The 21863-nt window shown below is 54.2% G+C and overlaps 1 protein-coding gene across 1 annotated transcript; it reads left to right on the top strand.

The window, feature by feature from the left end:
* The first annotated feature begins 15516 nt into the window (after positions 1 to 15516).
* On the top strand, positions 15517 to 21860 carry LOC128078639 (maestro heat-like repeat-containing protein family member 6). Its single transcript, XM_052679026.1, has 20 exons — positions 15517 to 16172; positions 16514 to 16724; positions 16820 to 16936; positions 17101 to 17180; positions 17263 to 17428; positions 17542 to 17628; positions 17896 to 18000; positions 18133 to 18313; positions 18411 to 18520; positions 18741 to 18890; positions 19028 to 19182; positions 19281 to 19428; positions 19643 to 19824; positions 19907 to 20044; positions 20209 to 20323; positions 20475 to 20612; positions 20774 to 20950; positions 21083 to 21238; positions 21418 to 21519; positions 21592 to 21860. Exons 1-20 carry the CDS (start codon positions 16090 to 16092, stop codon positions 21712 to 21714), a joined length of 2724 nt encoding a protein of 907 aa, XP_052534986.1. The 5' UTR covers positions 15517 to 16089; the 3' UTR covers positions 21715 to 21860.
* Positions 21861 to 21863: the final 3 nt, after the last annotated feature.

The following is a 21863-nucleotide window of genomic DNA, read 5'->3' as shown; positions in this document are numbered from 1 at the left end:
CGTTATATCACCTCTTCGACATCTATGACATCCCAGGGCATCTTTTGGGCAGATGATGAGGCTTGGAAAGGCTGTCACCTTGAAATGGTGAAGCACACCTTCCTGCCACACTACTTATTGATGGCTTGTGCTCTTCTTATCCAAATCTGTCCATCTCCCAGTGTAAGTGTATGTTCCTCCTGCCCACAGGGCTTGCTCTGCTCCTTTGCAATAGCTCCGGTTGCTTAACCTTTGGGGTGCAATACTTATTTTTCCTCTGAAGATTGAGGATAGGCTAGAAGACATTGATAGGGTATTAAAGTGAGAAGAAAGTCAGCAATAGAGGAGAAGAAGCCAGCACTGAAGTAAGAAGGAAGGAAATGATCATATCTCCAAATTGTGAGCTGTGATCCAGAGAAACTCTGCGATATATTCAGGTTATCTCAGTGCAAAGGCTTGCACTCCTCCTTTGCCTTTGTACCGAGCCGACCAAAAAGCTGGCCAATGCTCTGTTTGCATTATCTTACAAACAAGCTTAGTCACGCAAAGCTCTGGGCTCTGCTTCCAAGGCTCCCAGGCCAGTCTGCCTGCCAGGTGGCAGTGCCCACACTGGGAGAAGTACCACTGAGCCAGGAGAGCTGGGGATGGGAGGTTTCATGGTGTACTGTGACCCAGCCAACATCTTCTGTGTGTAGGTTATTTGACCTGATGATTTTTGGGAGGTTTGAAGTCCATTCCAGCTGGAATCTGTGGTGTTAGAAGGCTTGGTGGAACAAGCTTTTGAAGTCTCTGACTTGGTGTTCCGAGCAAACCTAACCTTGTTGGGTGTTGGCTTGGTGGTGGTGATGGTTGGAGTCTTGAATGTCTTCTTTTGGGAACTGCTCCACTTGTTGGGATGAGATGCATGTGGTTTCTCTTGTAACTATCCACTGCTCCAGCCCTGGGTGAGGGAAGATTAAAACTGATTTTAGGAAACATCCTCGAAAGAGATGGAAGTGCAAACGTTGTGCAACAAAGAAGTTGAAAGGAACCAGCTATGGAATGGCAAAAATCAAAACACAGTTAAGTCATTCTCTTTACTTTCACATCCAATTTCCCATGCTGAAATGATTGTAGGGGAAAACTACGGGAGGCTGGGGAGCTGTGTGTGCTGCTGGCTTAGCGATGGATCATTTAATCAACATTTGTGCTGTGGTTTTACATAGAAGCTTGTTTTATCCCAGGGAGCTGTTATGTACATCAGAAAATCTATTCTCTTTGGACTTGCAGCACTTTGCCCACGGATTCCTGCTGCCATCCCACAAGCTCCTAGTAGAACTTGAGTATGGCTGTGATGCTGTGTGACTTTTTGAAGACCTCTGATCTTGGCAAGTCTGTGCTTCAAAGTTGAACTTAAAAAACCCCACAGATTGCAGTTCATGTTCTTAAAATGTTGCATCCTGCTCCGAGTGTGAAATTTTGCGACGTGCTGTTTATATATCTGTATATTTAAATCAATAACAGTGCAGATCCCTCCTGAGACACCCCACTCAGCACTGATAAAGGCTGCCCATCAATTTAAGCTTCTCTCCTGGCTCAAACAGAGAGAAGGGACGGAGCCGTGAGAGAATGTGGTCGGGAGGGGTGCTGCCTGTACATGGGGAGGAAATTTGGGTGACAGGCAACCGGCTCTCTACAGACAACAGCAGCACTAACAAAATGCACATTGCTATTGCTGAGATGCTAGGGCTGAAGTGGTGCCTATCCGTGGATATTAGGATCATAATTAGTGGATATTAGGAAAAACTTCTTTATTGAGAAGGTAATCAGTCACTGGAAAAGGCTTCCTAGAGAAGTGGTTGATGCTTCATGCCTGTCCATGCTTAAGAGAATAATTGGGATAGTGCTCTTAATGATATGTGTCAGCTTCAGGCAGGAGTCTGATAGTTGGAATCGATGATCTTTATAGGCTTATTCCAGAGGAAAGCCATTCAGTTCCATTCCATTCCATTCCATTCCATTCCATTCCATTCCATTCCATTCCATTCCATTCCATTCCATTCCATTCCATTCTTTAACAAGTGGAGAGGTGATTTCCCAAGCAGCCCTGGTGTCAGCCATGAAACAGAAGCCACTGGCTCTAACATGCAAAATGGAGCCAGCACTCTGGATCCCTCTGCTATTTTGTGTTGGTGTCCAGAAGGTCTTGCACAGCACCTGGAGTTGCACTTTGGCTGGTGGACAGGGAGAAGGCACAGCAAAGGAGTGTGCTGCTGAACTGCAGCAGGAAGGAGGGGATGAGCTCTGGGTTCCCTGTGAGCCCTTGGGGTTGCAGCTCACCCCGTACTGCCTGTGCTGGCTGCACTGCTGCCTCCAAAAAAAAGTGATGACCTTTCACGTTTCCTTCAGCTTGGTTCCCAAAACCTCATCTCCTTCACAGCAATCTCTCTATGAAGATGTATTATCATGAAGGATGATGAGACTTTGAGCAAGTAATTGAGATTTAAAGCTCCAATTACAAGAGGAAATAAACCAGAACTGTTTTCTAAGCTCGTGTCTTAATTGGACGAAGTGATATCCGTACATACTTCCCAAAGTCCTTGCACTATCTCCTGTGCTTGTTAGCCAGTGACCTGGTTTTCATGGACCAACCTTGTGGCACTGCAGTCCCTCAACCAGCTGCACTTGGATCAGGGGAACAGTGCACAGCAGAGTGGTGATGCATATGGCTGGAGCTCAGCTCCTCCGTTAGTCAAAATTTCTTTGGGTAGAAATATTGTTTTATGTCTATTTGGCAGCTTTTCTGCTTGCTTCTTGTTCAGGTTGAATCATATGCAGCTACATCTGAGCTCTGGCACGCTGTCAGTTGTTCACAGTGCTGAGCACAATGCCTTTGGGGGTGGCAGCAAGCATAAGTGACACCTTAATAAGGGCTTCTGCAGATGTGGCCTTGGCACTAAGCTGCCCCCATCTACCACTATTGCCAGCTTGGGGCTTATTAGTCACACATCCCTCCTTTGAGAGAACTATTTTTGATGTACCTGCCCTGCGTGGAAGCCCTGCTCGGTTTTTCTCTCCCTGCTGATGTTGGCTGCCTGCAGCACCAGGTGTGGGGAGGGCTGGGGTCAGGGTAAGCACCGCACGGTGGCTGGGAATCACTCAGTATTCTCTGCAGTTGGAGCCCAGCTCTGCCTGCCCCTGGGCTGGTTTTGCTCCAAACTCTCCCCTGTGACAGGTTTACACTGCTGTGGTTTGGGTGGTGGCTTCCTCGCAGGGGACAGGGACAGCCTGGAGCACCCACTGGCCGGGAACAGGCTGGGCAGAGCAGCTATTGCCACCATATAGGATTGGTCCTGCTGTCTCTGGGGGTTAGGCTGGGCTGTGTCATTCCCTCTGCCTGTTGGCTTAATGAGCTGCCTTATCTGTCATCTTCCCCATGGCAGATGGGGGTCTCTTCAGGATTAATTAAGGATCACAACTATGACCTACTTACTGAGCTGGTGCTATTGTTCCTGGAGCTCCCGGAGCTGCCAGCCTGCTTGATGAAGTTTCTTCTCCTGCTCTGCTCTGGTTACTGGCTCTGTGCACCCTGACAGCACTGTGCTGAGCTCCAGCTGGGCTCCCGTTACATCCATTTCCCTAACAGACACACACATTACCTTTGGGCAGGTAACTGCAAGCTTATTGCCCATGGTGCACCAGGTATGGGGATTAGAGCTGCTGGCCTACATCTTTCATAGTATTGTTTTCATTTAGGAGCAGGGGGCTGAGGGTGGGCAGAGATCAGCTGCAAGGTGGGGGAAAGAGGTGAGAAAAATGGTTTGGGACCATCCAGTCCTGTGCTACCAGATCCTAAACCACGCTGTTGCTGAACGGATCTCCCAAGGTTTTCCATCTCTCAGAGGTACTCAGCTCCTCTTCATTTCTAGCTTGTGCATCATTGCAGCAAGCCTTTAGGAGTAAAGGAGCAGAACTGTCTAGAGACTGAGAAAGTCAAGCTCTGCTAACCCTCTTGTTACCTGCCAGATCTTCAGGCAGGGCATTGTTCCAGATGGGAATAACTCAGAGGTTTGCTAAAGCAAATCCCTTCCTTCAGCTGGGCATGGATTGCTCCATGCTGGCGCCTTGTCTCCTCTGCATTCTCCTGCTCTTTCCTTCCTTTCCTTCAAATTGATGAGAGCTCATTGTGTGCAGCAGATTGAATCTCATGCAGTGTGGGCTCCCAGCCATGTGCATAGGGCTGCTCATGGCACATTTGCTGCTCGTGTGAGGGCTTGTGCTCCCTGAGACTCTTTTCATCCCCCCCTATGGAGCCAGTCCTCAACCAGCCTGATGTTCCATGCAGGGTCCAATGGTCTCCCTGGTGGGACCCCAGCAGTTCCCAGTGCTTTCAGATAGGAAGAGTTAGCTGTCAGGCTGAATGAGACCCCTGGGAAGCACAATTTTGCTTTGTCCTCGGAAGCAAGCACAGTGGGGGAATTGCTTGGTTTTTCTTCTCTGCCTCAGAAAAAAAGCCTCTCATGTTCCAGTGACCTGCTTATTATGTAGGTCATCACCAGCTGGAAGAAAGAAAACAGTTTCAGGAGTAGGAGAACTCTAGCAGGGCTCCTCTGCTGACTGATCTTTCTGGAAAAGCATGGAAAGTTGTGGCAATCAGTCTGGCCTTTCCCCTCTCCACTGCTCTGCCCAAGATGATGGAGGAGGGATGTGTGCTGCCCTGAGAGTGGGCAGATTGCCCAGGGTCTGGTGTACCCTGTAATGGTGCATGGAGGCAGGCAGCAGGTCTCAAGTCTACTGGTGGTCTGGGCTTTTTGTCCTTTCATGAGCTTGGTTTCAGTAATTAGGTCTGTCCTGCCAGCCATGTGCCTGCATGGCAGAGTCCTGAGCTGGGGAGCAGTCTGTGCTGGGAGGTGGGACAGTCTCACCAGGGTGAAAAGGGGACGTGGAACAAGGAAAAGCCTCTGGGTGCCAATGGGACCCAAACCAAAGCTTCTCTCAGCACTGTGCTGCTGCAGTTAGTCTGGGACTGCTCCACACTGCACACAGCAGAGCTGACTACTATGTGATACCCATGGAGAAGAAAGGAGGCTCTCAGTGCAAGCTGTCACCAGCCAGGACATATTGCTGTGAGGCTTGGAGGAGTGAAGTCCAGCTTGCCTCACACTTGCCTCTATTGCAACAACCCCTAATGCCCCTCACTATCCTCTCTTCTTTCCCAAATCCCCTAAATATCAGCTGGCCTGGAGACGCCCTGTGCCCTGGCTGCTTCTTGCTTGGGGAAGCATGGGCACAGCCATGCAGTCTGCTCCCCACACAGCTGAGAAGTCTCATTCGTGCAAGATCTTTGCAGTCAGGCAGGGGGAGGGCAGGGCACCGTGGGGCTGTCACGTCGGCTCGGCACATCCGTGCACCATGCGGATGGCGAAGGGCCGCTGCTGTCACGTAGCCACGGTGAGAACACGGAGGGCCGCTGTTATCTTTGCTTGCAGGAAGGGTTCAATTAGAAACTGTCTCACAAATGTGTGGTTATTGAATGAGTTGCTCGTTTACTATGTATGAGCCATCCCCACAAATGTGCCGAGTGCATCTGTCCTTGGCAGGGTGCAGCTGCTCTGAAGGGAAGCAGATGAGCCTTCCTCGTCACAAGGCTTTCTTCATCGAGACTCTTCTGAATTGTTCCCTGCGTGGAGCAATTCCCCAACAACATTCAGTGCAACAGCAGGGGTGAATCAACTTTATCAAGGCTGGCCTATTTTTAACTCTTCTTTGGTTTTATTTCAAAGAAGGCTTCAAATGCCATATGTCACAGGGCACGGCGATGCTTCTAGCGCAATCGGTGGCCACAAAGAGCTACCCAGGAATGCACTGTATGGCAGCTGGGGAGAACCTCCTGTTCCCAGCATCCTCAGCCTTTCTGGGACTTGTTTCCACAGTATGAGAGATCTTAACAAAAGGATGGCTGGCTGTGGAGCAAATCAGTTTAGCCACCACAAAGCTGAGCTTACTTATGCCTGTCTCACTGCCACCAGAATTTGGCAAGGCCATAAATGTCATGAGATGGGGGTGCCTTAATCCTGGTTCTTAAACCCTGGCAGGCAGGCTGGGGCTCTTGCATCTACTTGGGAAGCATCTGGTGTTGGTCTGAATGAGAGTCAGGACTGAGTGGCCCTTGGGCTTGTAGGTGACAGCACTTGGCACAATGTGGGGCTCTGCACAGCTCTGTTGCATGAGAACATTGCTTATTTTCTCACCTTTGGTTAGCTCATGTCGAGATAAGTGGTGACTTTGTTTAACCCAGGTTTTCACTCAAACCATGGGACAGCAGTTGAATGGTTGCTGTGGCCCCGGACGTTGCTGAACCACTGTGGCTTTGTGCTGCTCACACACATCCAAGTAAAGCAAGCAGGCTGCCTTCCCCACCAAGCCTTCATTGTGGCTTAATGAGAACCAGACAAAGCCTCCAGGATCACATCTCTCCTTAGCTACTGCCTTCTCAGTGAGCTCAGCCCAGAGTGGGCACAGCAGCTCGGAGTGGAACCGTGCCTGCATAGGGAGCCTGCTGCAGGCTGTGTTTGCAGGCTTGGTGCTTGGCGGTGCCGCTTTCTTCAGGGATGGATAGAAATAAATGCTCACTAATCTGCCTAGCACAGCTAGGGGAATAATTAACTCCAAGAATGAGGTGGATGTAAGGAGAAAATCTGAGGACAAATCTGCACAAGAGGACTGCCAGGTGGTTTTTAGCCTGCCGCACCATTCTGTAGGAGCTGCAATAAAGCAAGCCAACACCTCCTCTGTTACAACCTGAAAATCACCGATCACTTGTTATCACTGGCCTGTGCTAGAGGAAGACAGTTCAACAGGGACTAGAATCCTTGCTTTATAGCACTCAGGTGCTCAGACATGCCCTCAGGTGGCTCCCAGGCTCACATTGTTCAGTGGCTCTTGTGTGCCAGGCATCCAAGTGTTTGGTCTGCTGCTGTGTTGCTCCCTGAGTGGCTGCTCCACACCGGTTTCTGTGGCTCTTTTTTCTCTAACATCCCAACCCTGTCCTCTGAGATGTATGTCAGGATGTGGTGTGCTGTTGGCTGGTGGGAAGCTTCTGGTGCTGTCTGCATGAGGTGGCAATGCTAGAACCCCATATGCAGTGCTGAGCATGTCCCAGGAATCCAAGGATCAAGTTGGGGGATAACGTGTCTATGTCTGAAATGCTCCTTTAGGGTGGCCCACCATCCCTGGAGGTGTTCAGGAAACATGAAGAAGTGGTACTTAGGGATACAGCTTAGTGGTCAGTACTGTTGGTAGGCGGATGGTTGGATTAGATGGTCTCATTTTCCAACCTTAATTAAGAGCATCATACAGTCTACCAGCTCAGCTCCCCTGTAGAGTAACAGACCAGGGTAGGAGAGTCTTGAGAATGCAAAGAAGCTTTCACAGCCCTCTTGTGCTGGATGACACCGTGTGTGGGGACAAGAAAATAGCCCAGTGTCCCAGCATGAATCAGCCATCCAATCACACACAGCTTGCTTCACCAGTGGTGCCAGGCAGTCCTGCAGGGAGATGGGCTGCAGGCTCTGCCTGTGACAGGGTGTGTTGTGCTGGGCATTTGTGGCTAACACAATCATGGGAGGAATCAGACTCCAGATCTGGATGGAAGAGCTTCACTCCTGCCTAGGCGTTCAGAGCTGAAGGTCTGGTAGCCAGCTCTGAGGTGTTCACACTGTGGGTGTGAAGACTTGTCTGCATCTCTGGGAATTGAGATGAGCTACAAGCAAGAATTTTTTGATTTGAAGCCTTTCCAGGTCTGGCATTGCAATTCTATTGCCTGTGCAAGGATTTTTGCTGGACTGTGGCATGGTTGCCTATCGGCCTCCTGTTCCAGCAGCTTCAAGCTGTGCTTCAGAATGACACATGGCTGTGCTGTGGCTGTACTGGTGCACAGGTGATGGCTGTGCCAGCTTTACATAACCCTGCCCTGTGTTTCTCCAAGCTTATCAGCTGGGAGTCACCACGTGTTTATTTACAACATGCACGCAAACCATAGGAATGCAGGCACTGGTGTATGGACAACAGGCTGTGTTTGCAGAGCAGAGGCAGAGCAGTTGCACAGTCCCTGGAACTGCTTACCTCCTCCTAAGGAAACCAGTGGGATATCTCAATGCATCCACCGATGCCCATGCTTGATGCCATGCCACCTTGAGCAACTGCATCCACCTGTGTTTGAGCTTATAGAGTGCCCAGCACCAGGATTTTTGCCTTATAATGATGTCATCTGAAGGTGAGGAGCTATCTTTACAAGACAAGATCTGCCCCAGAGGTGGGCAGAGGTGGGCAGAGGGGCAGATACTCAGTGCAACTCTGATCTAAGGCTACGGGCATCATCAGAGCAGGTGGGCACAGCTTGCTAAGCCAGCTCAAGGCCATCAGGAGGCTTTGTTTGTAACTCAGCAAACAAGCAGTGATGGAAGGTTCTCAAACTCCCCTTCTTCGGGTCATTTTTACCCATGATATCACTGATTGCGACACCAGTGTGATTCATCCCACGCATGGGATTTATCTGAGATGTCTGTTTCACCCAAGGTTGGACTGTTTGTTTGCACAGGGTGTTGTAATGCTGCACAAACAAGGAGCAGGGCAGCCCAGAGCAGATCGTCTGCTCTCAACAGGGGAACAGAAGAAAAAGCTTTGGGATGCAAGGATGTAAAATCCCACCCGCACCAGGTGAGGAGGTCTCACTTTGCACCAACAAAACTCACGTGCTCGGTAAGAAGTGCAGTGTCACACCTCGATTCTCAGCTCATTGTGTGCTGCTCATGGCTCAGACCAAAAGTCAGTGCAGCTAAGGGGTGTCTGTGGGTAGGCAATGTGCCCACGCAGCCCCTGACACAGCCCAGCACGTGTTGGCCCACTCCCCATGGACTGCCCAGCCCTTGGGTTGCCTCCAGAACCCAGCAGTGAGACAGGCAGTTCTGTATCATTCAGAAAGAAAACACTCCTTTCATATAAGCTGGTGTTAGTGTGCCCCGTGTGAGCTGCACTGCCTGTCCTCTAACATCTCAGATAGCCTATCACACCACAATAAAACTCACTGGTCTTTACAGTTCCCTGGCTGAAAGGTGTAAGGTTTCCTTCTGGTGAAGCCTGCAGTCAATAGCTCGCATTTCTGACCCCCTTTGTCATGGAGTAAGTATTTATGGCAGCTACACAGTGCTCTAGGTTCTTTCCTTGAAGGTCAGGACAGCTGACGATAAAATTGTGTAACCCTCCCTGCGCCAGCCCCTTACTGTACATCTGCAATTTCTAATAACTGGTTACTCATTAGGAAGATGCCCTTGGAGTGGTTTGACAGAACTAAGTGCCTCTGACCCGTAACTGTTCAAGAAGTTGACTTAATCTCTCTGGATTGGGGTACATATGAGGTCCTCTCCCTCTGCCTTCTGGTTCTGATCCTTTGTGGGTGCTCCTGGCTTGAAGTTCTCCTACACCCTGAAAGCAGACACTGATGCACTTTGGGTGAATGCAACGCACAGAAAGTCGTGTAATAGAAATAACAGGGGCTGCAAACGAGCGGCCTGGCACCTCGGCTCTAATTATAACAGCACTCAGCCTCTGCCCAGACTCAGCAGAGGCATTCTGTGAGCAGAGCACCCAGCCTGAAGCGGCCCTTCCCCAGGTGGGCAGCGCCGTCCTCACACTGGTTGGCAAAGGAAGTCCCTCACACGGAAACCCCTCACCGGATCACTTCCTCATTTCCCTTGTAGGCAAAGTGAAAATCAGGCAGCAGCCTCGTGGCTCTCAGGCTGCGTCAGTGTGAGCACAGCCGTGGTACAGGCTCACGTCACTGGGGATCCATTCCTGTGCTGGGGTTATCAAAGAAACCAGCAAATCCTGAGCGCTCCATGGGCTGTGTGGGGCATCCCGAAACCCAGCAGGTACTTTCCATGTGGAAAACTCCCCAGGCTGTACTAAGCAGCTGCGGAGGTAGTTGTCTACTGCTTTAGCAGGCTAGGCAGGAGCATTCGTGCTCGGCTGCCTGAACTTCATCACTGTGCTGTTGTCCCCTTCCTGGCTGCTTCCTGCTGCACTTTGATATGGCATCACTTTTGTTTTTGTCTTTGGAGAAACAAACAAAACAGAAGGCCAAAAGCCAGCTGCCTAAAACACATTCCTCTGCCGTGACTCGGAAAAAATCTCTTCTTTAGATGTAAGCATCCACTGTTTGCATTGTTCATCCTCCCAGCAGGGGTTCTGGGCTTTGTCTGCCTCACTCGGGTTGGAGTCTGACCATCCAGCTCTTTCTATTTCTGAGCTGCCCAACGTGCCATCCCTTCCAGCCACAGCTCATGGGTTTCAGCTGCCTCCCACAGCTCCAGGGGTTGATAAAACAGGTCTGGTGCCATGTATGGTGGATCGAGTTGACAGGCAGAAACGCGCTCGGCCTTGATAGGGCTAACTTTATTTAGCAGGCACGTTGCAGAGCTGGCACTGAGCAGAGAGGCAGAAGCAAAAGAATGTGTCTGCTCTCCAACAGGGAGATGGTGCAGCATATTCTATCCAGCCCTGGCATCAGGGTCCATGCAGTGATGGCTCCACGGGTGGGGAACTCTTTGTCCCAAAGGTCTCTGCCTCATTCTTGTGCACTCTGCTCACCTTTGCCCGGTCCTGATCTTCATGCCCTCTGGGTTGACACAGTCATGAGTTCAATCAAGTGCGAACTCTGCTCACTCCAGTGGGAAACAGCAGAGAAAGTTCAGGACTGGAGGCAGCTGCACACACTCAGTCAGGGAGATCAGCAGTCTCTGCTTGCTTAGAAAGAACCTGTACTTAAACAAAACGACGCCCCTGGAACCAAGGACTTTGGGGCTAACCTGTAGTGTGGGGAATGGAGACCTTCATGCTGCAAGAGGGGAAACCTCAGGGCCAAAGGAGTCCATGTGCCCAGAGGTGCAGATCCATAGCTGTACTGGGAGATATTTTAAAGATGGTTTTGCACTGCATTCATGGAGCAGCTTTGGGTGCCTTCCAGTGGCTTAAGGACAACTTCACAGATGCCAGAAAGCTGCTGGTGGGGTTCAGTCCAGGACCAGCTCTCCAGGATGTCTCACTCCTGGACCTTCCTGCTCCTTTAGGCCAGTTCTGGAAACAGACATTCTGACTTCCCTTTCCCTCCAGCTCCCTCAGATGACTGAAGTGCTGTACATCTTCACATAAGGAGTGACAGTGCACTCCAAGGTGGGCTATGTCTCATCACCAGTAGGTCTCTGATCCCTCATCATCCACTGCAGCTACATGACAGCCTCCCTCAGCTCCACCAGCCCTTCAGGTTATTGCTACAGTCAGCTCGTACAACCTTCCTCCCTGTTCTCAAGGTTCTGACAACAAATTTCTAGGACAGCCTGGTGACCTTTGACTCCGCTTCCTCTTTAAACTCCAGTGACTTTTGCTTCATTGCTTAGTTGTTACCCAGCAGTAAAGATCGGTTCTGATAACAACAGGGGCTGCTCCCTTCCCCCTCTTCCCTACACAGGTCAAATCTCTCCTAGTTTGCTTGAACAAATTTCCAGGTGGGGCAGTGAGAGATTTGCTTGCGGAAAAGGTTTTGTCCCTCTGCCATATTTCTTAACTCCCTAAGGAAGCAATGCAATCACAAAGGCAGGTGGGGAAAAAAAACACATGACATGACAGAATGGGTTTGGCACAGCTGTGAGGATGAAGTCATTAGGAGCAGAGAAAATCACTGATGTGGCAGCTTTATGTCTTCTGCTGATGTAAAAGCAATATCTTCCCATGGAAGAAATTGGGCCCACTGTTCTCATCGGCTGAGCTTCCCACCTTGGTGTTCTCCATGCTGTGAAAGCTGGCTTGAGCTTCCTCCTTCTGCAGCAGCAACGAGGGAAGCACAAACAGCAATCTCAGCCATACTGATCTGTATCTGTGATTTCTGTCTGCTTGTAGCTGTCTGCTTTGGCTGTGCTCTCTGGATGGGAAGGGGCAGGGATAGAACAGCCATCCCATCCATCTGGTTGAGTTCTTACACTCCAAAGCATTGCAGGGTTGGTTGCTCAAACCCTCCCTCTTGCCTGCATTGGGATGGGACATCAAACAGCTGCAGAAAACCCATGCTACGATTGGGGAGATGGGATGATCTCGCTCTGAGAGCGCTGTTAGCACCCTGGACACCTGGCTGCAGTTGCTGGGTCCACATTAGATTGTGTCCCCATCCAACCCCGCTTCTCTTGGTGCCTCCTCTATGGGCAGCAAATGCTTCCCCTCATCCCTTGTCTCCGAGAGCCTCAGCCTTCACAGGAAAACATGGTCTCCCTGTGGCGGTGTAAACTCTACCCTGTCCCCCAGTTGGCACAGCCCTGCACAGACCAATGTGTTCAGCGTTTTAAATATTAATAGGACATTTGAGAAGCGGGCCCTGCGACACTGAAGGTAAATTTTCCATTTAGTTGCTAAAATCAGACCCACTCTAGCGAGAAGTTCGGTGCTTTTTGAACTGGGCCTGAAATCAAAGGTTAGCTGGAATTTCATGCAAGAACAACCCGACCAGGAGGCGAAAACAGAAGGGGAGGCAGGGCTGCGAGCTCGTGGGAAGCATTGGGAGAGCGGAGCATGAAGACGCGGATCGGAGTCGCCACCTTGTGACTGCTCGGCCACTTCCACGGAACGGGACAACGCCTTGCTGGCCCGTCCAAAGCTTCCTTTTAGGCTCCAAACTGCCAGATCTGAGGGTCCGGACCTTCATTTTTAGAGCGCGATACCTTTTTGTGGCATAAACGCTCATTTTTTTTTTCCATCCGAGGGTCTCATTTTTGGGACGCAAAGCGTCCCCAGCAATCTTTTTATACATGTGTTTGCAAAGCCTCATTTTTAGAGTCCAAAGCCTTATTTGACTCTACAGCCCCTTTTCTCTACAGCCCACAGCCTCATTCTAAGGGCCAAGGCCTGGACTTTAGAGCCAAACCCTTCTTTTCAGGACACAAATCCTCAGTTTTGGCTTCAAACTGTAGGTCACACGGCCCCACCTCCTCATTTTTGAGGCTCACAGTCTCACTTTGTAAGTGTAAGGGTCCCTTTTGGGGGGTCCAAACCCTTATTTTCAGAGTTCAGAGGATCCATTTGAGATCCAAAGTCATCTTTTTATAGTCTAAGGTCTAGTTTTTATAGTCTATAGTCTCAATTTTAAATACTCATATTTAGAGCCAAACCTTATTGTCAGGGTCCACACTCATTTGAGAGCACAAGATCTTTTTAGTCTCATTCAGGGCGTCTGAGATTTAGGGTGCAAAGCCTCCTTTTTAGGTTCCCAACAACCTGTTTTAGGGCTTAAGTCACCGCCATCAATCCCACTCCACCTGTTTAAGGGTGCAAAGACCCATTTTTAAAGTCCAAAGCATTATTTGAGGACCAAACCATCACTTTTTAGGGCACAAACCCTACTCCAGGGTCTAAGACCTCTTTTTACAAGACTAAAGCATATTAGTAAGCTCTAGAAGGGCTTTCAGCTTTTAGGGCTCAAGGACCCATTATTCAGGCTTTGAGACTCAATTTGAATTACAAACCCATCTTTTTATTGCTTAAACCCACTTTTTTAGCCCCAAAGCTTAATTTTAAGGGCCTGAGTAAAACCCTTCTTTCTAATGCACAGTACAAACCATTCAGTTTAGAGCCCAAAGCCACAGACTAAGGTCCAAGGCCTGAATTCTCTTTATAGGATGCAAACACTCCTCTTTGGTGCCCAAACCCTCAGTTTAAGGACAGCAAATCCCCATGTTATGTTCCTATTATCACCCTTAGGGTTCCAAATCCTATTTACAGAACCCAGAAACAGTATAAAAATGACAGTGTGGACAACGAAAGTGAGCTGGGAGCACTATTATCACCCTTGGGGGCGTACAGAAATGAGGGTTCAGACAGACTTTAGGATTCAGAGGAAGGTTTGGAACCACAGCAAGCAAATATAGAGGTAGCCACCAAAAAATACAGAGGCCTTGACCACAAAACGAGGTTCGGGCCCATAAAAGCGATGCTTTCGCACGTAAGGACGGGCCTTAACGCAACGCTCGCCAACCTGCAGCCACTCTCGCAACTGACGGCCCCGCCCCTGCCAGAGCCTTTTGTAGATGGCGGAACCGGGCGCGGCCGAGTCAATCGCGGGCTTCAATCAGGTCCGACCCGCGCCGCTCGTCTGCTCTGCGCTGCGGAGGGCTGCGCGGCCGCGGTTCTCAATCAGGTCCGCTCCAAACGGACGCGCTCCGGTCCTGGGAGCCCTGCCGCTTCTAACACCGGTTCTGGTTCCCCGGTTCTCGGTAAACCCAATTTCAGTTATTCACTGCTTCTGGATTCCGGTTTAGTCTCCAAAATTAGGGTGGCAGACATCCAAAAATGATTCTTTGGTCCCTCAGATTTTGAGTAGTAATAACAAACACAGATCTGTGTCTAAAGCTGTAGATCTCAACCATAAAAATTACTATTTTGGCATTCATGTGAATAGAGAATAGCATTCAGGTTTTGGGCTCCAGGAATAAGGCTTAGAACACTCCAAACGGGTGCTTAAAAGGTAGTTTGGGGCTGTAAAAAGGAGAAATTCAGCTTAAAGAAGTCTCACCTCAAAAGGAAAAAAAAAAAAAAAAAAAAAAAGTGTTTTTCAACAAACAGAAGAAAAAAAAAAGGTTATGATTTTTGAAATAAAGCTTTAAACCCGCCGGAATCAGGCTTCTGACATTAAATTAAAGATGCAAACTCTAGTGAATAAGATTTGGGCTGTACAGCTGTGGGTACGGACCCTCAAACAGAGCTTCGGGCCGTAAAGACAAGGCGCCAGCAGCCTCAGAAAGAAGGCTTTGGACTTCAAACGGACGCTTGAGACTCGGACACCAAGAGGAGCCCTTCGCTCACCAGAGCCGCCCCAGCCTCATCTCACCCCTCCCGCAGCCGCTCTCGCCCTGACGGCCCGGCTGCCGCCCCGCCTCCTTTTCGATGGGGCGGAACCGGGCGCGGCCGAGTCAATCGCGGGCTTCAATCAGGTCCGACCCGCGCCGCTCGTCTGCACGGCGCTGTGGAGGGCTGCGCGGCAGCGGTTCTCAATCAGGTCCGCTCCAAACGGACGCGCTCGGGTCCTGAGAGCCCCGCGGCTCTGGCTGCAGCCCGGCTTGTGGGCAGTAATGCCGCTCCCGCTGCGCTGGCTCTCGGTAAACTCAAGTCCGCCGAGTCGCTGCTTCTGAATCCCGGTTCTCTCAGGAAGCGGCCTCCATCCGCCACTTCCACCAGGTGCCGCTTCGAGATCCCTGTCTCTCCGGTATCCCCGTAGAACCCGGTTCCCCCTTAGAGTGCCAGTTGGCTTCACCAAAGCTGTGTCCTCAAGGGTGAGATGTGTCCAAGGAGACCATCCTTGAGTATTGCAAGATGACTGGGATCCAAGACCCTGTCGTCTCTCCTGTGGAAAGGGTCCTCTGAACTGCCCCTTCCTCCAGCTGCTCAAATATTTCTGAAAGTCCTGCGGTCCCAAGCACTGGAAGTAATGGAGAAGGTGAAGAAGTCTCTAGTCAGGTGAGGCTGGAGGTCCTGGGCTGGTGTCTGCATGGGGTGATTTTTAAGCCTGGCAAGAGCTCATTCACCAGCTCGTAGTACTCCCCATTTGGGGCTGCCCTGAAGTACAAAACACAGCTTTTCCTGGTGTGCAGGAGAGCCCCATTGTGTATTGTTGCCACCAACAGGCACACAGCCCAGTCTGTGCAGTGTTGCTCTCAGAAAAGCAGAGCAGGACTCTCCAGGCTGGGGGAATTGGCTAAGCACAGTGATCGTGGCTTGGGATACACAGAGCAGAGGGATCACCACCTTGAACAGAAGAATTCTGTGTTTCCCTCCTGTGAAACTTCTGTGTCCTTCTTGGGTGCTGTTTCCTGGTAGACTCCTTATTTCTGGTTGAAAGGGTAGGAAAATTGCCAACTCATTCTTCTGATGGGAGAAGGGCTGAGATAAGGATGGAAAGGTCACTCGACAATCACCACCATGGGCAAAATATACTCAGCTTGGGGAAGATTAATTGAGTTTATTGCTATCTGAGAATAGCACAGTGAGAACTTAAAGCACAAAGTCCAGGCAACTTGCCACATAACACCAGTCACAATGCTGGGAGCAGCTGGGTCAGCGCTGATGGGGCTTGGAACTGGGGCTCTGGCCCAACAGACACAGCAGACGGAACGGAGCTGGTTTGTATTGCAATGCCAGGAGCAGCTCTGACTGTGCCATTCTGGGTGTTGCTGTGTGAGAAGGAAGGGCCAGGCAACATCCAGGGGTGCTGCTGCTGCAGCTGCCTCCGGTCAGGGGTTGGTGGTGGGAATGGGAGCAGTCAGGATAGGGAGCACTGCCAGTGCAGGCAGAAATGTGTTCAGGCCCACACCAGGACCCCACTGGGCTGTGGGGCCATCCAATGGTAAAAGGAGAGGTGCTGAGCAGAGGGGGAGGGGGTCAGAGAGGTGGTGCTGGTACTCGGTGACATCTCTGCCCTGCCACAGGGCAGGAGCCACATCTGCCCATCTCCTCTTGGCAGGATGGAACGGAGACGCCCCAGCTGCCCCCAAGAGGCCTGGCCAGAGAAGCTTATGGTATCGCAGGTCTCCAGGCTCCAGTGTGGTTCTGATGAGGTGTGTGAGGTGCAGGTGTCCTTTGGCCCAGGTGAGCGTCCTTCTGCCTCGGACATGTCACCACAGGAGGAGGATCCCCTGAGCTGTATCCGTGCCTGCTGCACACGCAGACCCCAGGTAGTGGGCACTCTGTGCTTCCCTGGCTGCCCCTGCTCGGCCGTGCCCAGCTGGTGCCCTGATGCCAGCACCTGTAACTCCTCTCCCTGTCTCAGACAGAGTCACAGAAGCTGAGCTTTCTGACCTCCGTCCGTGCTGTCTGCGAAGCAGAGGACTGCGGTGCCCATTACCGGCTGTGCGTCTGCCCTCTGGAGGTGGCGCAGTGCATTGAGGTAAGGGGAGCACCGCAGGGCCGGTGGGCACAGCCCTTCCCACCGCGGGGTCGCTGGGGAGCCCCAGGAGCTGGGAGGGGTGCTGGGATGGGGTGCCGGGGCTCCGTCTGCCAAGCAGGGCGCGCCGTCCCGTCCCGTCCCTTCCCGTCCCACCGTGCCCTCAGGCGCTGCTGCAGGAGGAGCCCGCCGAGCGCCTGGACACGGAGCTGCGGCAGCTGGCCATGAGCGCCGTCGCCGCCATGAGGTACCGCCCAGCCCAGCGCCGGCCAACGTGGTGGCACCGGTCCCGGCCGGGGGCCCTGAGCGGGGCAGGCAGCGGGGCGCAGGGTGCCGAGCGGAGCATCGCGCCTTTGCCCTCTCTCCCCTTACAGCAGCGCGTGGCCGCTTCCGGAGGAGCGGAAGAGCGGCCTCCTGCGTGCCTGCCTCAGCAGCGTCCTGCGCCTCCCTCGCCACGAGGACGCGAAGGACCTGGGCGCTGCGCTCTACACGGAGGTGCGCACGGGCTGGGCCCTGGGGACGCGTCCTGGGCACCACCGCCGGGATGCCGCTCCGCTGCCAGCAGGACGCAGCAGGGACGGCCGCCCTGACCGCCGTCCTCCTTGCAGACCATGGAAGCCCTGCACCGCCTGCTGCAGGGGCTGGTGGGCAGCGCAGGCACCTCTGTCCTCATGGAGCTGCAGAACATCTTGGAGGTCTGGCTGCGGCAAGGCTGGGATTCGCGGCGACGGTTCAAGCCGTAAAGGGGGATCCACGCGAGATCTCCCCAGGGCCAGCTGCGGGCAAGGGGTGCCGGCCCAGGACCGGCCCTTGTGGGGTCAGAGGGGTGGGTGGGGATCGGCGGGAAGGCGGCGGGGCCGCAGCAGGACAGGGATGAAACACCCACCCCCACTGCAGCTGGGGAGCGAGAAGAAGGACGAGCGCCCCGTGCTGTGGGCACACCGCAGCTTTTCTCTCCACAGCTCCTGCTGCCCTTCACCACGTGCCAGCTGGCGGCCGTGGAGGAGAGGGCCGTGGCGTGCATTGGCAGGCTGCTCGCCTTCAGCAACACCTGCTCCTTGCCCAAGGTAGGGAGCACGCAGCTCCAGCACCCCATCCCGTCTAGCCAGCTGGAGCCCACCTGTCTCCAGGCTTGCACAGAGCTGGGCTGGGCCCTGCTGCTCTGCTCAGCTGTGCATCTCTGCTGCCTCTCTCCCCAGGTGTGCTCCTGCTTCATGGGAGCTGTGGTGCTCCGGCATCACTGCACAGAGAACCAACGCTTCCCTGTGCTGGGGAAGCTGGCCGGGCAGCTGATCCTGTGCTGCACCTCCACTGATGAGGGGACCAGAGATGAGGCAATGAAGGCTGTCCGTCAACTTTTCATTTTCATCGCCTCCCAAAGTGAGAGGAGTTGTGTTGGGCCAGGTGCCCAGGTTGGCCCTGGCCCAGCCCTCAGGTGCCCAGGCCCCTCACTGACATTGTGTCCGCTTCTCTCCAGGAATGTGGCTGTGGAAGAAGGATCCCAAGAAGCCACAGCTCCGGGAACGCTGGCAAACACTGTTCTACGAACAGGTTTCCCAAGAGAACAATGCCAGCAAAATCTTCAGGGTAAGAAGAGCAAACCCTGAGCCCACAGGAGAACCCAGGCCTGCAGTGACAGGAAGAGCGCAGGCACTGTCCCCGAGCAGCCCTGGTGCCCGCGGGGCCCTCACACTCTGTACCCCAGGCATCACCCAGCCCAGCCCCTGCTCCCAGCTCTCCTGAGGCGCCCGCACAGCCAAGCAGCCCTGCAGGGGATGAGTCGTCCCTCCTCCCCTTTCTCCCACAGATATTCCTGAAATACCTTCAGTACCCTGAAAGGGTGAGCATCTTCCTCACAGCCATTGAGAGCATGACAGCGCCGAGCCTGCACAGCACCGAGCTGGCTGCCCACATGGTGGATGTGCTCGCAGCAGAGGCTCGCTTCCCTCCAGGGCAGGTGGGAACCTGCGGCTGCCACAGCTCCCGCCCTCGGGGCTCTGCCCCAATCCCTGGCGCGTTTGGCCAGCAGGCAGCAGAGGGGACAGCGGCAGAGCCCTGCTCCGGTCCTTTCCATTCTCACGTGTCCCCCTCCAGGTGCGAAAGATTGTGAAGACGATCTACGGCAGCCTGCCTTCCATCGAAGCTGAGCCGGCTCTCGAAAGCCTGGGCAGAGCCCTGCTCGTGCTGGCCGGCAAACACCCGAGGGAGATGGTTAGCAGCCTGCTGGGCTGCTCCCCCACCCGCACCAGGTCCGGGGCCCACGGCCCTCGGGGCTCCTCTCCCCTCCCCGCCCCACGGCCGTCAGCCAGGTGGGGGCAGCCAAACTGACAGCCCTGGGGACCCGCAGTGTCACCGTCACCATGTGGAGGGAAATGCTCTCGGAGCCCTCAGCTGTGGAGAAGGTGCTGCAGGAGCTGCTCCAAGTGCTCACAAACCATTCTCTGCGACACATGTCTGCATCCACTGGGGACAGGCCGCGTGTCCTCGCCCTGGCCGTGAGTTCCTCACTCACCCAGCTCAGCTGAGCCCCTTCTCCCCTTCCCTGTCCACTCCCAAGCCTGGTTTCTGCCCTGGGGCACTGGAACACACTCCTAGACCTGCCTGGTGCTCTGGGGGTGTCCCTCTCCATTTGTCCCTCCATTCCCACACCTCTTGAGGTGGGCTGGAAACCTGGGGGATGGGACAAAGACAGCGTCCGGGTGCTTTCAGCAGGCAGCGAGGACCATCCCTGAGATACTCCAGCTGCCTCTTGTCATGAAGGAGGCCGAGGCTATTTTCCCCCAGCTCTTCCTGGCCCTCCTCCTGCAAGTGTCCTTCACCACGGAGCTGACACTGCAGGAGGTGGAAATCTTCTGGGAGGAGCACCGGCAGCACCAGCTCACTCCCATCAGGTGCCGCATCCCTGTCCCCCCGCTGCACCCAGGACCCGGTGCTGGGGCTCCCGATGCGACTCGCACCCTTCTCCACCTGCAGGTCCGCGGTGCAGGCCTTGAAGGTGCTGCTCTGCAGCGTGGGCCTCCAGAGGCAGATGGAGGCCATCCAGGAGCAGGGGGGCTGGGACGCGCTTCTCAGCACTGTCACCCACCTCCAGGGCGTGCAGGTGGTGGCCAGGTGAGAGCCCTTCCTTGTGGTGTCATGGGGAGTCCCCAGCTCTCAGACAAAGTGCTGCCACAGCACACAGCCTGTGGCCCCTGGGGCACTGTGGCAGCAGAGCACGGCCAGGAGAGCTGTGCCCGCCCGGCTCAGGGCTGATGGTGCCTTCTCATCCCTGCCAGGGTGATGAGGGAACTGCCTGGTGCTCTGCGTGACCCCATCTTCCATCAGCTGGTTGAGCTGCTTAGCACCAAGCTGTGCTCCTGGGAGATGGTGGCCATGGTCTTCCTCGTTGAGGTGAGCAGCAGCTGCAGAAGCAGTGAACGTGGGGCTGCGGGACCTCCACAGCAACCCTGCTGCCTCCCTCGGGGCCAGGCCTGGCCGTGCCCTGCTGTCCTTGCCCCGAGCTGGTGGTAGGACTCAGCACTAAGAGCCGCGTGTGTTGCAGATGCTGGAGGGCGTGGACCCCAGTGAAGAGCTGCACCGCGTCGTGAGCCTCTTCAACACCTGTCTGCAGAGCCAGAGCGTGGGCACGCAGCAGCTGGTGCTCAGGAGCATCCTGGAGCTCAGCAAGAGGCCGGACGCGGTGAGCAGGAGCAGCTCTGCCCATCAGCTGCCTGCTGCCCCGGGGCTGTGTGGGACGGCCCTGCCTGCCGGCACCGTGCCACGATGACAAGCCAGTAGGGAGGCTGCAGCTGGAGCCGTTCTGCCCCAGCAATGGTCTCTGTTGGGCTGTTTTTCCCGCAGGCGAGGAAAATGCTCGGCCTGCTGCCGTGCATCATGGAGCAGCTGCAGGATGCAGACAGCGGCGCCCGCGCCGTGGCCCTGCCAGTGCTCAGCACCCTGCTGCGGCTCCTGGAGAGGGGGAAGCTCAGCCTCGTGGCTCTGGAGCTGGCCGCCAATCTCCCAGCGCTTTTTGAGGACGTAAGGGGAGCAGGGAGCCCAGCTTGCTAGGGATGTGGCCGTGACCCCAGTGTCCCCACGCTGGCGGTGCTGGCCCTGCTCACAGTAGACTTGGAGCTGACATTTACATCCTTCCTTCCTTCCTCCTCGCAGGAGTCCGGCACGGTGCGCCAGCTCTCCATGCACCTCTTCCTCGACACGCTGAGCTTTGTGGAGGGCAGAGAGAAGAGGAAGATGCGGAAGGAGGTGTACAGGAGCCTGGTCCCGCTGTATCTGCACCTGCACGACGAGGAAGAGAGCGTGGCCAAGGTGGGAAGTGTGTTCATCTGGGGGAGGGCGGCGCCGCCCCTGCGGTGCCCCCCAAACACAGGGGTGCTGCAGCCCACGGCAGCGTCAGCCCTGCAGCCGCATCCCCCCTGCGGAGGGGCTGCGAGGATCGCGGGCTCTGCCTCTGCTCGGACTGCAGTGGCATCTCAGCCGTTTGGCAGGCCTCCCAGAAAGCCTTCCTTGGTGCCACGCGGTTCCTGCGCTGGAGGCGGCTGCAGCGCCTGGCAGAGGTGGCGCAGTTCTGGCAGATCGGCGAGTGCCTGGTACGCGCATTCCCACAGCCCAGGACGGGCTCAGTTCTGCTCCGCGCTGACTCCGTGCCCTTTTCTCTCCAGCTGGTGGAGAGGAGGAAGAGCGCAGCACAGGACTACCTGGGCCAGAGCCTGCTCTACCTACAGAGCCCGCAGGAGCCCCTGCGGCGGGAGGCCGTGAGGTTCATCGGTGAGCCACGAGACTGAGCTTCCCCTGTGCCCGGCCCTCCATGCTGCACACAGGGAGCAGCCGGGGTCGCTGAATATATGACCGCAGAGCTCGTTGGGAGGCACGAGAGCACGACGGTGCGGACCAGGTGGTGGCGGTTCGGGCGGCGCTGACCCCGCGGGACGGA

The sequence above is a fragment of the Tympanuchus pallidicinctus genome, unplaced genomic scaffold (assembly GCF_026119805.1).
Source record: "Tympanuchus pallidicinctus isolate F22 unplaced genomic scaffold, pur_lepc_1.0 scaffold17, whole genome shotgun sequence".
Classification (NCBI taxonomy): Eukaryota; Metazoa; Chordata; class Aves; order Galliformes; family Phasianidae; genus Tympanuchus; species Tympanuchus pallidicinctus.
Note: the sequence above shows the minus strand (reverse complement) of the source record. Positions and strands in the feature narration are given on the sequence as shown.

Excerpts from the sequence above, each read along its gene's own strand:
- LOC128078639 (XM_052679026.1), top strand. The coding sequence starts at position 16,090 with ATGCTGGGAGCAGCTGGGTCAGCGCTGATGGGGCTTGGAACTGGGGCT. Across the intron at positions 18,891-19,027 it reads CTCGCTTCCCTCCAGGGCAG|GTGCGAAAGATTGTGAAGAC; the intron begins GTGGGAACCTGC and ends GTCCCCCTCCAG. Across the intron at positions 20,324-20,474 it reads CCATGGTCTTCCTCGTTGAG|ATGCTGGAGGGCGTGGACCC; the intron begins GTGAGCAGCAGC and ends CGTGTGTTGCAG.